Here is a 13,150-nt window from a genome sequence, read left to right as displayed (position 1 = left end):
ATAGTAATGTTTCATAGTAATAGTGATGTTTCATAGTAATGTTTCATAGTAATGTTTCATAGTGATGTTTCATAGTAATAGTAATGTTTCATAGTAATGTTTCATAGTGATGTTTCATAGTAATAGTAATGTTTCATAGTGATGTTTCATAGTAATAGTAATGTTTCATAGTGATGTTTCATAGTAATGTTTCATAGTGATGTTTCATAGTAATGTTTCATAGTAATGTTTCATAGTAATGTTTCATAGTAATGTTTCATAGTGATGTTTCATAGTAATAGTAATGTTTCATAGTAATGTTTTATAGTGATGTTTCATAGTAATAGTAATGTTTCATAGTAATGTTTCATAGTGATGTTTCATAGTCATAGTAATGTTTCATAGTAATAGTAATGTTTCATAGTAATGTTTCATAGTAATGTTTCATAGTGATGTTTCATAGTAATGTTTCATAGTAATGTTTCATAGTAATGTTTCATAGTGATGTTTCATAGTAATGTTTCATAGTGATGTTTCATAGTAATGTTTCATAGTGATGTTTCATAGTAATGTTTCATAGTGATGTTTCATAGTAATGTTTCATAGTAATGTTTCATAGTAATAGTGATGTTTCATAGTAATGTTTCATAGTAATGTTTCATAGTGATGTTTCATAGTAATAGTAATGTTTCATAGTAATGTTTCATAGTGATGTTTCATAGTAATAGTAATGTTTCTTAGTGATGTTTCATAGTAATAGTAATGTTTCATAGTGATGTTTCATAGTAATGTTTCATAGTGATGTTTCATAGTAATGTTTCATAGTAATGTTTCATAGTAATGTTTCATAGTAATGTTTCATAGTGATGTTTCATAGTAATAGTAATGTTTCATAGTAATGTTTTATAGTGATGTTTCATAGTAATAGTAATGTTTCATAGTAATGTTTCATAGTGATGTTTCATAGTCATAGTAATGTTTCATAGTAATAGTAATGTTTCATAGTAATAGTGATGTTTCATAGTGATGTTTCATAGTAATAGTAATGTTTCATAGTGATGTTTCATAGTAATAGTAATGTTTCATAGTAATAGTGATGTTTCATAGTGATGTTTCATAGTAATAGTAATGTTTCATAGTAATAGTGATGTTTCATAGTGATGTTTCATAGTAATAGTAATGTTTCATAGTAATAGTAATGTTTCATAGTGATGTTTCAAAGAGTTTTGGTAGAGAAGTTTTACTGTACTTGTATATGCACTTGTAAATGTGTCTTGTTCGAATATTATCTACAATCTATTTTAATTTCACATTTTGAGAAATGATCTTTTTTGGAACTTGTTGTGGGTTTTGGAAATGATCTATGGTGTTACAGTGATGTTTCTTTAGTTGATTAAATAATGGGCAGACATTGGGTTTGTGCTGTGCATTTCAATTTTCTTGAATTGTAGGAAGTAGGCTGATGCATTTGAATTGAATAGTTGATTAAGATGGTGTTTTTTTAAACAACAACAATTACTATGTAGGTACACTTCCCTTTTTAGAAGTTCGGAGATAATTAGAGATCTACTTGTTCAACTCATCTACCAAATTACCACAACATCAACTTGCAAATTGTCTAAATATGCCGTCTCCATAGATAATATGCCTATGCGCACAAGTGTGTGTGTGTGTGTGTGTGTGTGTGTGTGTGTGTGTGTGTGTGTGTGTGTGTGTGTGTGTGTGTGTGTGTGTGTGTGTGTGTGTGTGTGTGTGTGTGTGTGTGTGTGTGTGTGTGTGCTCCAGAAGGGGTTGAATGACACCGTCTGCCCTGTCCTGTAATAAAATGTAAGAGTGGCACTTTCACTGTTGTCAACAATCTCTAAATGTACTGACAGACAAGGAAAGCACAGGAGCTGTGGTCTGAATGACGCTCTCTAAGGAAACTTTAGCTGTTTGGGGCTCCAATACTTGGCCATCAGTCAGAGTTGACAGTGTATGTTTATATCTAAATTGGATTTATGTGCGTTTCTCTCCTAAAACAACCAGATGGAAAATAGGTTTGACATCCCAACTATTTACCTTTACAGAGACCTATATCTTATTTTACATTAGTGCCTTTCTGATAGGAATTATATTACACTTCATTGTTGTTGACGTTGCAATTTCTCATGATATCATGCCATTGTCACTTAAAATACAATAATGTGTTCTATTTAATATTTCACTGACAGCTGCATCAGTCTACCGAGAGTAATCAAGTTATGACAATATGGAAATATTCTATCTATGACGTTCGATAATAAAATGCAGATAAACCCTGTCAGTAAATATGTATGAGCTATTTTCAGTAGATTCTAACTGACATCTACTGTTTATATATGTATTATAGGTTATTCCAATGTTATTCCAATGATTGTTTATCATTAGTGATAAGGATAATAGATCTTCAGTTTGGCTGAACTTTTATTGTTCAGTCTTATCATTTAAAAGGATGTAGTATATTATAAGACAAGCATGCAGTAATGAGATAGAAAACAGTTTAAGGCCTCCCTTGGGTGTCAGTTTCCCGACAACTCTGCGTGGTGTGGAGCGGAGCAGAGTGTGTGTGTGTCAGTGTGTGTCAGGCTCCAGCCCACGGGGCTGACTCAAGCGCCCTGGGAGCACAGGATTTGTTCTTGTAGCTCCCACACCAGGCGACTTCGGCTCTGCTCCCTCGTCTGCTGGAGAAGAGAGAAATGATTAGCACATCGGTACAACACTCAGCTTACTTATGCTTTCGGCATAAGGGGATATCCTGTGTCCTTTTATTGAATTGTCAGTTTCACACTGAGTCCACAGCTCTGCACGCTGATGGTAACGACAATACAATTGAAGTATCCAGGTACTTATCACTGTGTTACCTGGCTGTCAACACCTACATGGAGTCATTGTTTAGAGGTTATCCCAGAGAAGAGATCTGATACGCAGGGAAGACTATGATGAAAGGGGGCATGGATAGGGCCTTTTGTTACAGATAGGGTATTGTTATTGGTACCATTTCAAGGTGCTTTTTCCTGGATAGATTAGGGGGAAAGACAGAGTGTAATGTGATGCTTGGGCGTCTGGCCAGACCGGAGCGCTGTAGTGTACTATAGTATAGTATAACCCATTTTCAACAGACATTCCCTTGACATCTACTGTATGGCTACGTCCCAAATGGCACCCTGTTCCCTATATAGTGCACTACTTTTGTCCAGAGCCCCATAGGGGCACCATGTAGGGAATAGGGTGCCGTTTGGGACGTAGCCTGTGTGGTAATGTAAATGTAATGTAAATAGATTCTTTCTGAGAGAGGCTGTGTGTGCAGTGTGTCAAAGCTCAGATCAGGTTTTAAATTGATTTGAATGAGTGTTCAGGACAGCTGATGTATATAAAATATTTCTCAGCTAATTCCCGTGGAGAGTCTTTGATATGGGCAGATATTCTGTGTGGCTTTGAAGAGCTATGTACATGATGCTGTAGGTTTGACCTTATCCACATGAATTGGTTCAACATTTGAGAGGATTTAGATAAATCAATGGTGAATGTATGACAGCATATCTAACTTCAACATTTTCTGTGTATGATATCAATGTAAAGGTACATGGAATGTTATTTTAAAATATAGATTTATGAAGTACAGATGCATAAAATACTGAATTTGTAACTTCAGTTTTATGGTTGATTTTAATAGATGATGGGCACTTCTTTTGAGCTCTTAAAATGTACACGTTATACCCATACTTAGGTCCACCTTCGAATTACACTTTGGGATAAAAAATCTTTGAAACGTTTTTTGCCATTGTTTCATTAAATCACCTCACACACTTTGTCCAATCTGACCATCTAATCCTCCTGAGAGTCTCAGTCTGTTTCACTGCTCCAGAGGCCAAGAGGTTAAGTGCAGCTAATTTATTCATTCAGTCAAATTTCCTGGCTGTGCAGATGGCAGCCTGATATGATATCACTATCACAATCCCATTGGAGTAGGCAGCCTGGGGACCCGGGACGAGTGTTCACATGAGCAAGCCTGGCCTTATCAGATTGACGAGCGCTGCCCTTATCTGTGACAGACGGTTCTGGTCCAGCTGCAGGCAGGGGAGGGAGAGATGGAGAGATGGAGAGATGGAGAAATAATCCGCTTAAATAGATGTGATCCAACCCCAGATCTCTCTCTGAGGGAAAGTTTGTGACTTCTTCAAAGAGGCTCTGTCATGTTATTTTTAATAGTTTTATGGCTGATGCTGAATGAAAACGTTGCTTCTTGTGTGTCCTGTTACAGACGGTGACCTGAGGAGGATGAACCCGCAGTGAGACTGGACCCTTCCGTGAGGACCCACCTTCCCCTGACCTGCGTGTCCAGAGCCGCCTCCCGCAGCCCGGACACCCCGCCCCACTCCTTCTTCTCTCAGCCCCTCCTCTGGGCCCAGGAACCCCCCTCCCCAGGTACCAGGATGGACCTGCACCGGGCCGCTTTCAAGATGGAGTCGTCCTCTTACCTTCCCAACCCTCTGGCATCCCCAGCCCTCATGGTGCTGGCTTCCACCGCCGAGGCAAGCCGCGACGCCTCCATCCCCTGCCAGCAGCCCCGCTCCTTCGGCGTGCCCGTCTCCATGGGCGAGAAGGACATGCACCTGCCCTTTAACAACGGCTCCTACACCTTCGCCTCCATGTACCACCGTCAGGGAGCCGTTCCCGGGGGCTTCCCCAACCGGGACTTCCCCTCCTCCCTGCTGCACCTGCATCACCAGTTCGCCCCCCCAAACCTGGACTGCTCCCCCATCAGCATGCTGAACCACAGCGGGGTGGGGGCCTTCCGACCCTTCGCCTCCCCTCCAGACGACCGTGACGGGGCAGGGGGCTACCAGTCTGCCTTCACCCCAGCCAAGCGCCTCAAAGGCTGCCTGGATGCAGACGCCTCTCCCCACCTGCGATACACGGACGCTGAGGGTAAAGAGTATGACTTTGGGGGGGGACAGATCCCCTCCAGCTCCCCAAGCGCCCTTAAGGCAGTGGAGGATGCTGGGAAAAAGATTTTTGCAGTGTCAGGCCTGTTGTCCGACCGCGAGACATCATCGAGCCCAGAGGACCGCATCGAACGCTGTGAGTACATTTATCTTTATATTATGAAACACAAAACACATGTAATGGTAACCACTAATTCTACTATTAAATCATGCCTCACAAAAAATACGCTTTTGATATTAGTTTACAAGAAAAAATGTACCTAAAAACAACACATACTGTGTGCTGTGTTGTTATAGAGACAGCAGCATCCATACTTTGCTATCTATGAAGTGTATTAAAGTACAGAGGGATGTTCAGGAAGTGAGCCCCACACACAGATGAACTCCACAGATTTGATTCATAAATTACATGGAGGTTTCTCTTGGGTAAGTGCAAGTGAAAGAATTTGGGAAAATATCAAAGGATGCCAGGGCATGCTCAGAAGAATAAGTATGCTGCTGAGAGGGAGTCCAGTAATATAACTGGCAGTAATCCACCCTGTGAACCTTAACTCCAAATACAGTAGCAGCCTGTGAAAACCAAAGACATTTCCATAGGCTCACTCAGCCTTAAACTCACTCACACACTGTCCTCCCCTCTCGCTGTGGTCTGTGGCTAACGCATACACACACACACACACACACACACACACACACACACACACACACACACACACACACACACACACACACACACACACACACACACACACACACACACACACACACACACACACACACACACACACAATTCCCTCCCCGATTATGTTCTCTGTCACCCCTACAGTGCACAACACTGATTTTCTGGTCCCTTCTTCCTGCCTTCCCCCCATGTCCTTTTCTGTCCCTGTCTCACTCCAACTCCCACAAGCTCTGGGACATTAGCATTCTCCAATGAGCAAAGGCCATTTGGCTCACTGTTTTAATCTGATTACTTGGGAAGTGACTCGCAGCAAGATGGGGTACAGTCCTGTCATCAGCATTCATCATACCACTGCACTCACCCAGCCAGTGTGGCAAATGAACAGGGGATTACCCAGCTTTCCAAACTTTGGCAGGAGGCATGTCTCTAACAGGAGGAGGGATAACCCCCCACCCCCACCCTCTCTCTCTGCACAAGCACTAACAAGTCCTACACACGTCAACAGGATCCATCTGATCTTGTGACAGATTGGTGGGAGAGAGCGAGAGAGAGAGAAAGTGGGAGTCAGTCTCTCAGGAGAAAGAGACCGAGCCCTCATTATGGTGGCGGGTAATTGCACACTGAGAGTCGCTGTGCTTTCTCGCTATCTTTCTCACTCTTCCTCTCCCTTTTCCTCTCTCTGTCTCTCTCATTGGGAGGGCTAGAGCGCGACAGGCGCACTGTGCATAAGGAGAGATCGAACCACCCTTGATCGAACACATGAGAGACAAGAGCGGCGAACTGAGACTGATCCGATAAAAACACCACCGGAGGAGCAGGGAGGGGGAATGACACCCAGCAAGAAGAAAGAGAGGGAGAGAGAAGGAGGGAAGAAGAGAGTGAGAGGGATGGAAAGAGAGAGAGAGAGAGAGATTAAAGAAATAGCATTTCTCATAAAGGATTACTTCTTATAGGAGTCTTGTTTAAAGTCTCGTTGGTGTTTTTGAGGTCCTGTAAACGTCAGCCCAGCTAATGCTGCCTGTGTTTCTGCTGGTCACGTTTATGTAGAACCAGAGAGATGCATGTAGATTTCTAGCGTAGATAGGAGTGAAATAGATGGAATTACATGTCCTTCATGTTGGGCATTGGGAAATTGCAAATTCAGCCACATGAAGTTTCATGGAGAAAGGCTTATGGATCTTACCAATACCATCCAGATATACTGCTATTGTGTGTTAAGCTGATATTGGTGTCATTTGATTAGAATACGGTCTGGTTCATCCTCACTGATATAGAGAAGATTAGGGTGGAAGGGAACCAGGGGACTAGGGGGGTTGGCATCCCCAGTGTAGAGCAAAGCGGCATGGGCGTAGGGTATGGCGAGGACTGGGAGGGAGGAAATTATTTTGAGAGCTGGAAGCTGTTTTCTGTTTTGGAGCCTTGTCTAATTCGATTAAACCTGCACCCACCAAGGGCTCTAATGCAATTGAATTTCCAGCACTTTTATATAAGAGACTTAAATTGGGTTCTCTTGACTGTATACCTAGCTGCTTGCTGTCACTCCTGGAGCAGTGTCCCCTCAGTGTTAAACCCGCCAAATCTTCCCAGTACAGTCACTGGCACGTTTTTAAAACACTATGCTGTAAATCATTAAAACTCCACATAAAGATCCCAACATGGCATTATAATATACGCATATCACATTATAATATACGCATATCACATTATAATATACGCATGTTACATTATAATATGCGCATGTCACATTATAATATACACATATAACATTATAATATACGCATATAACATTATAATATACGCATATCACATTATAATATACACATATCACATTATAAGCTATTTCATGTCAGTGTATTCATATTACAGATTTATCCCTCTGAAATCAGTAATAAAAGGGTGTTTCCTTGTATACTGTATAGTTTTAAAGGCACCAGGAGTCATTTGCCTGTTTAAAATTCACTTGAATATTTACAATGAAAGAATCACATGCAGGAAGCTCAGTGAAGACAGAAGAACACTTGTTTGTTTGTGAGAGTGACTTTAAATGTGTGTATCTCTGTGTGTTTTGTGTGTGTGTCGTTTATTGTCATGGATGTGTGTGTGTACATCTCCCTGTGTGAGTGCGTGACAGCTGGAGCTTGTTTGTTTGTTTTCCCCCACCACACATTTGCACCGCAGATCTGAATATTGAACCTGACCCTGAGCAGCTAACCCACTTCCACATTTCCATTCCACAAAGCGCTCCAACAAGCCTGGCTTAGGGAGGAGAGATGGAAAGAGAGTGAAGAGACAGAGAGAGAGAGGGAAGGAAGTACTGTGTTTGTGTGTGTGTGTGTGTGTGTGTGTGTGTGTGTGTGTGTGTGTGTGTGTGTGTGTGTGTGTGTGTGTGTGTGTGTGTGTGAGTGCGTGTGTGTGTGTGTGTGTGTGTGTGTGTGTGTGTGTGTGTGTGTGTGTGTGTGTGAGCGAAAGAGAAAAGGGAGAGGAGAAGGTAGAGGGGGAAAAGTGAGATAAAAGGAGAGATAAAAGAAATTACAAAAAGGAGGATGAGCAATTAGCGTGGTTTAGAGCTGAAATGCAGACCCCAGCTGCTTTCCTGAGCAGCTGAAATAAAGAGAAGAATCCTTAAGACAACAGAGTGCAGCCACGCAGGCTTCCTTCCTGACGTGACCGAGCTGTGAGCCGTACAGGCCTGTCTCCATAAATCCCCGCTGATTTACGGGGTACTGGGTGCCTGGCAGGGCCGCACTTAACCCCCACCACCCCGGTTGCTCAGGGCTGGAGATAGCCGCTGACCGACCCACCGCCCAGTCAGTCAGAGGACAGGCCAGTCAGGCTAGGCGAGACATCCCTCCTAATGTCTGTCTGTCTGGGAGAATCAGGATTTAGAATCAGGATTCAATCTCTCCCACATTTAATTCAAGATCCCCAATCACAGAAGAGTTTGGGGTTTAGGTTAAATTATTTTGTGATGATTATGAATATTAACAGCTAGGTTGTTAATATTCATAATGAGAATGTAGTTATATCTCCATAACCGTTTCTGTACCTTTCTGGTTGCCAGGCAGATCATTCAGTGGCGCCTTTAATGATTTGCTGGCCCTTACCTTTCCCTCTCCCTCTCTGTCATGATGAGTGGTGCAGAGTTCCTGCCTTGTAGATCTGTCACCCAATGTGCAGTTATTCCAACGTTCTTCACATCCAGTGTTCAAAAGAGCAACGTACGCTGACAGCTGTTAAAACACACAGTGAGTCAGATGGGGATTTTTTATTTTCTTTCAAAGAGCAGATGTCATCGGTGTGGTTGCTATTCCCGGGGAAATGTTACAAACTTTGGGAAACGTTTGTAGGAAAAGGAGACAATCACAGAAAGAGAGGGTCTTCAAGGAGGAATGATGCTAGTGATAAATAAAATGCATTAGATGCCTTTATGAATAGAAATACCTTTATATTTGAATTATTGTAATGTTATGCTCGTGAATGTTTTGTTAAGTCACAACAACTCCTATTCATTTCCTTCTGGCAGGTGAAGAGTTAAATAGCCAAGGAGACAAACATTATCATCCCCACAATAATCTGCTCCCTCCACACTCCCTCTCTCCCCGCCTCTTGCTCTGCTGTCATCCCCTCTCCCTCCCTCCCATCTCCCTGTCACGGTCTAGTGGCGAGGTTAAGTTAAGTAAGAGTGTTCTAATAATTAGGCTTCGGCCTGGGTGCTCGTCTGTGCTTACCCAGATGTTAAAAGGCTTGTCCTCTCATTTTGCCTCTCTGTCAGTCCCCGTGCCCATCCCCCCTGCCCCCCCCCTTCTCACCCCCTGCCTCCCCTCCAGTCTTCCGCCCACCTCCCGGGTACTGTGGCCCTCTGGCCTCCATGCCTTTGTTTACCCCACTGTCTGTGGCCCTCAGTCTCCCCGTGGCCTCCGGGGGCCAGGAATCCTCCTGCACTTCCACTGGCCCTGCTGTCAAATCTCAAAACGTACTGGCCATCATGAAAACAGGCTTCTTGTTTTTGTAAAACTACCTCTGCACTCTCAAAAACAACTTGAAAATTCCACAGATAATAGTCTCTCCCTCATTCTCTCTCCCTCTCTTTCTCTCCCTTTACCCCCCCACTCCCTCTCTCTCTCTCTCTCAGCGGTAGACATTGGGTGGTTGTTGGCAGTAGACAGCAGGTGTCTACCCATCACAACGCTGTGTTAAATAGAAGAGCAGTGGGCTGTCCCATTGCTGCGGCGCGATGCAGATCAAGGATTAGCGCTTTCTGCCTGGGCTTTGTTGGCTCGGCCACTTGAATTGGACACAGATTGGTGGCAAGCCTCGATTATTGAAACGAGCTGCTGGATCCACTGTTAGGGAAATGAACGGGGGGAAATTAGATGAGCGGCGACATCCTCCTCCAAGGAACAGCTGGGCTCTCTGGACTAGTAAACAGCTACTCACATGAATCCGCTCTCAGCTAAAGGACGGCTGTTAGAACACATTGAACACAAGCCTGCGACTTTTGATCTGCTTTCTCAGAGAGAGAGAGAGCTTGTTTCAGCTTCAGGCTATATGACAACATAAGTATCAATAGGAGAATGTAAAAACGAGCAGAGGCTCTATGTAGCTGGTAATATTGTGGTGGTTGTTTCCCCTGACAGTGGGCTGTGTTATTTTTGCTGCGTGTTTGTGTGTGTGTGTGTGTGTGTGTGTGTGTGTGCGTGCACGCTCATGTTATTTCTGCTGTGTCTGTGTGTGCAGCAGCACTATGGGGGGCCCAGTCTCCGTCTGTCTCCCAGGCCCCGGGTCAGCCACATTCCCATGGTCCCGGATTTCAGCCCGGTGCTGATGTCACTCAGCCTCTATAAAACCCCAGTGAAACCAGCCCGCTGAGTCCAGTAGAACCTCCACAGCTGGCATGCAGTTCCGTTCCTCTGTTACCCAGGGGTCAGGCTTCCGGTCGGTGCACCATGAAGGCAGAACACCCTGGAGGTCCACTCCTCCATTACCCCTCCTCCTTTTTTATTATACAGGTTTTCATTTGTAGTCTTAGGAAAAGGCGAATTGTCACTGACTGACTCACAGTGCCCAGAGCTGAAGGGTTTATTTCTCTAGAGAGCTGCCTTTCACAGCCTTCGGCCTGCCCAGGCTTATGCTGGTGTGTTGAAAGGTCTGTTCCCCCAGAGCACCCTTAAAGAGGCAGTGGCTGAAGCCGTGCTCCTGCTAACAGGTCCCCCACCCAGAGCAAAACAAGACAGACCCCCACGACAGCCGGCGTGTAGTCTTCTCTTTTATTCCCCCTTTCATCTTTCTTTTTCCTATGCTCCTCTCCCTTTCTTTTTCTCCTCCCTCCCTCTCTCCTCGCTAGGTCTGCCCCCCCCCCCCCCCCCGTTCTCGTCTCTGTAATCTAATCTTCTCACAGTTTGTGGATGCAGTCTTCTGTGACAGGCTTGTTTCCAAAAAGCCCACTTGGCAAAACGACACATATACGTTACGCCCTTAATTTTGAATAATTCATCGGCAAGTGATTGCTGCCTCTGAAGCGCTGCGGTGATGTCTGGTCACGGTGCATAAGAGAGGCTGCGTTTGGGATCGTTACCTGTTTTAGCGCACGGTTTCACAATGTTGCAGAAGGGCTGTGCCACAATAACACCCTTTTTTAGGCCATTACCTCACAACCACATGACATGCACCTGTAGCTTTTATTTTGGTGCTATTTAGTCTTCACTGAAAATACGCTAGTCTGGTTTTTCAGTAAGCAAATCAATCAAAAAAAAGAAAAGAAAACTTAAATGTTGAATTTGTTGGTATTACAATGATTTACCAGGTAACTAAATAGGCATGTTTCAAACCGTTTAAGTGGGCATTTCCTTGTTATTTACACCATGCTCCATCGGATGCAGAAACACTGTATTACCACGGTCTCATAAGCTCATCACAGAACCACCATGTCCAATCATATCTGCATGGTCCTTCACACTGACCCACAATGCACTGGTGCATTTGTGACGGGTGACGGCCATTAGGAAAGTGTTGCCGTTCTCCCTCTAGCTACCTTCATGTCACTCTTCCTCCATCCCAACCCTCCTCCCACTAGCCCCAATTAATTATTTATCAGCATGTATCATCTATTTACCTTTGTAATCCATCTGTCAGCAGGCCTATTGATTCAATCCTGCATTCTAATTGTGTGTCCTCTACTCGGCAGCTATCTCATATTCAAATCCAATAGCTGTCACCCACCCAGACTCCATCTGTATTAGTTTCCCAGCCTCTCTCTGTCCATATCAGTGTTTAATCATTGGAGTCGTAGTAGCTATTCTAAGGTATTCTTAAGGAAGTTGTTATTTCGCTACAGCTGCATCTCAGCTGTTTCTGCACAATAGCAATGAGAGATAGAGTTTTATTTTGAAGAAGTGAGTGAATATATGGTGTTTGGTAGAGAGTGAAACTGAGAAGTGGAACAGATGAGGGGATGAGTTTCAAACACGTAACATCTTTACTCCTCGTCTATTCTGTTTCAGTTCTTTATTTCGTCTTTTCTTCTATCCCTATGTCCCTTTTCTCCTCCTCCTGTTTGCCCCTATCGGTGTGCTCCTCAGAATGACTGGTACGCCCAGCCAGTGGGCCTGCTGTTAGTTCTGTTGACATTGAGGTGTCAGATAGATAAAGGAGGTGTAGCTCTGCTGAGGTGTGTGTGTCCTGGGAGAGGAAGTTGAGAGACGGTAGACTGCACAGTACCGCACCACAATACTCAACACTACACCACACCACACTACACCGTACCGTACCGCACCACACCACACTACACCAGACCGTACCGTACCGCACCACTCTACACCAGACCGCACCGCACCACACTACACCAGACCGCACCGCACCACACTACACCAGACCACATCACACTACACTAGACCACATCACACTACACCAGACCACACTATACCAGACCACATCACACTACACCAGACCACATCACACTACACCAGACCGCACCACACTACACCAGACCACATCACACTACACCAGACCACATCACACTACACCAGACCACATCACACTACACCAGACCGCACCACACTACACCAGACCACATCACACTACACCAGACCGCACCACACTACACCAGACCACATCACACTACATTAGTCGTACCACACCACACTACACCGTACCGTACCGTACCGCACCACTCTACACCAGACCGCACCGCACCACACTACACCAGACCACATCACACTACACTAGACCACATCACACTACACCAGACCACACCACACTACACCAGACCACATCACACTACACCAGACCTCATCACACTACACCAGACCGCACCACACTACACCAGACCACATCACACTACACCAGACCACATCACACTACACCAGACCACATCACACTACACCAGACCGTACCGCACCGCACCACACTACACCAGACCACATCACACTACATTAGTCGTACCACACCACACTACACCGTACCGTACCGTACCGCACCACTCTACACCAGACCGCACCGCACCACACTACACCAGACCACATCA

General features: G+C 44.5%; 1 protein-coding gene across 8 annotated transcripts in view; it reads left to right on the top strand.

The window, feature by feature from the left end:
• LOC139559721 (E3 ubiquitin-protein ligase RNF220-like) overlaps positions 1-13,150 on the top strand; it is a 193,491-nt gene that overhangs the window by 8,028 nt on the left and 172,313 nt on the right. For all 8 annotated transcript variants that reach the window (XM_071375967.1, XM_071375966.1, XM_071375970.1 and 5 more), the window contains exon 2: positions 4,262-5,082. In XM_071375967.1, the coding sequence (XP_071232068.1) occupies positions 4,434-5,082 (649 nt within the window). In that variant the 5' untranslated portion in view covers positions 4,262-4,433. The remainder of the gene's footprint in view (positions 1-4,261; positions 5,083-13,150) is intronic.

The sequence above is a fragment of the Salvelinus alpinus genome, chromosome 30 (genome assembly GCF_045679555.1).
Source record: "Salvelinus alpinus chromosome 30, SLU_Salpinus.1, whole genome shotgun sequence".
NCBI lineage: Eukaryota > Metazoa > Chordata > Actinopteri > Salmoniformes > Salmonidae > Salvelinus > Salvelinus alpinus.
The sequence above is the reverse complement of the archived record's forward strand: the minus strand, read 5'-3'. Positions and strand labels throughout refer to the sequence as shown.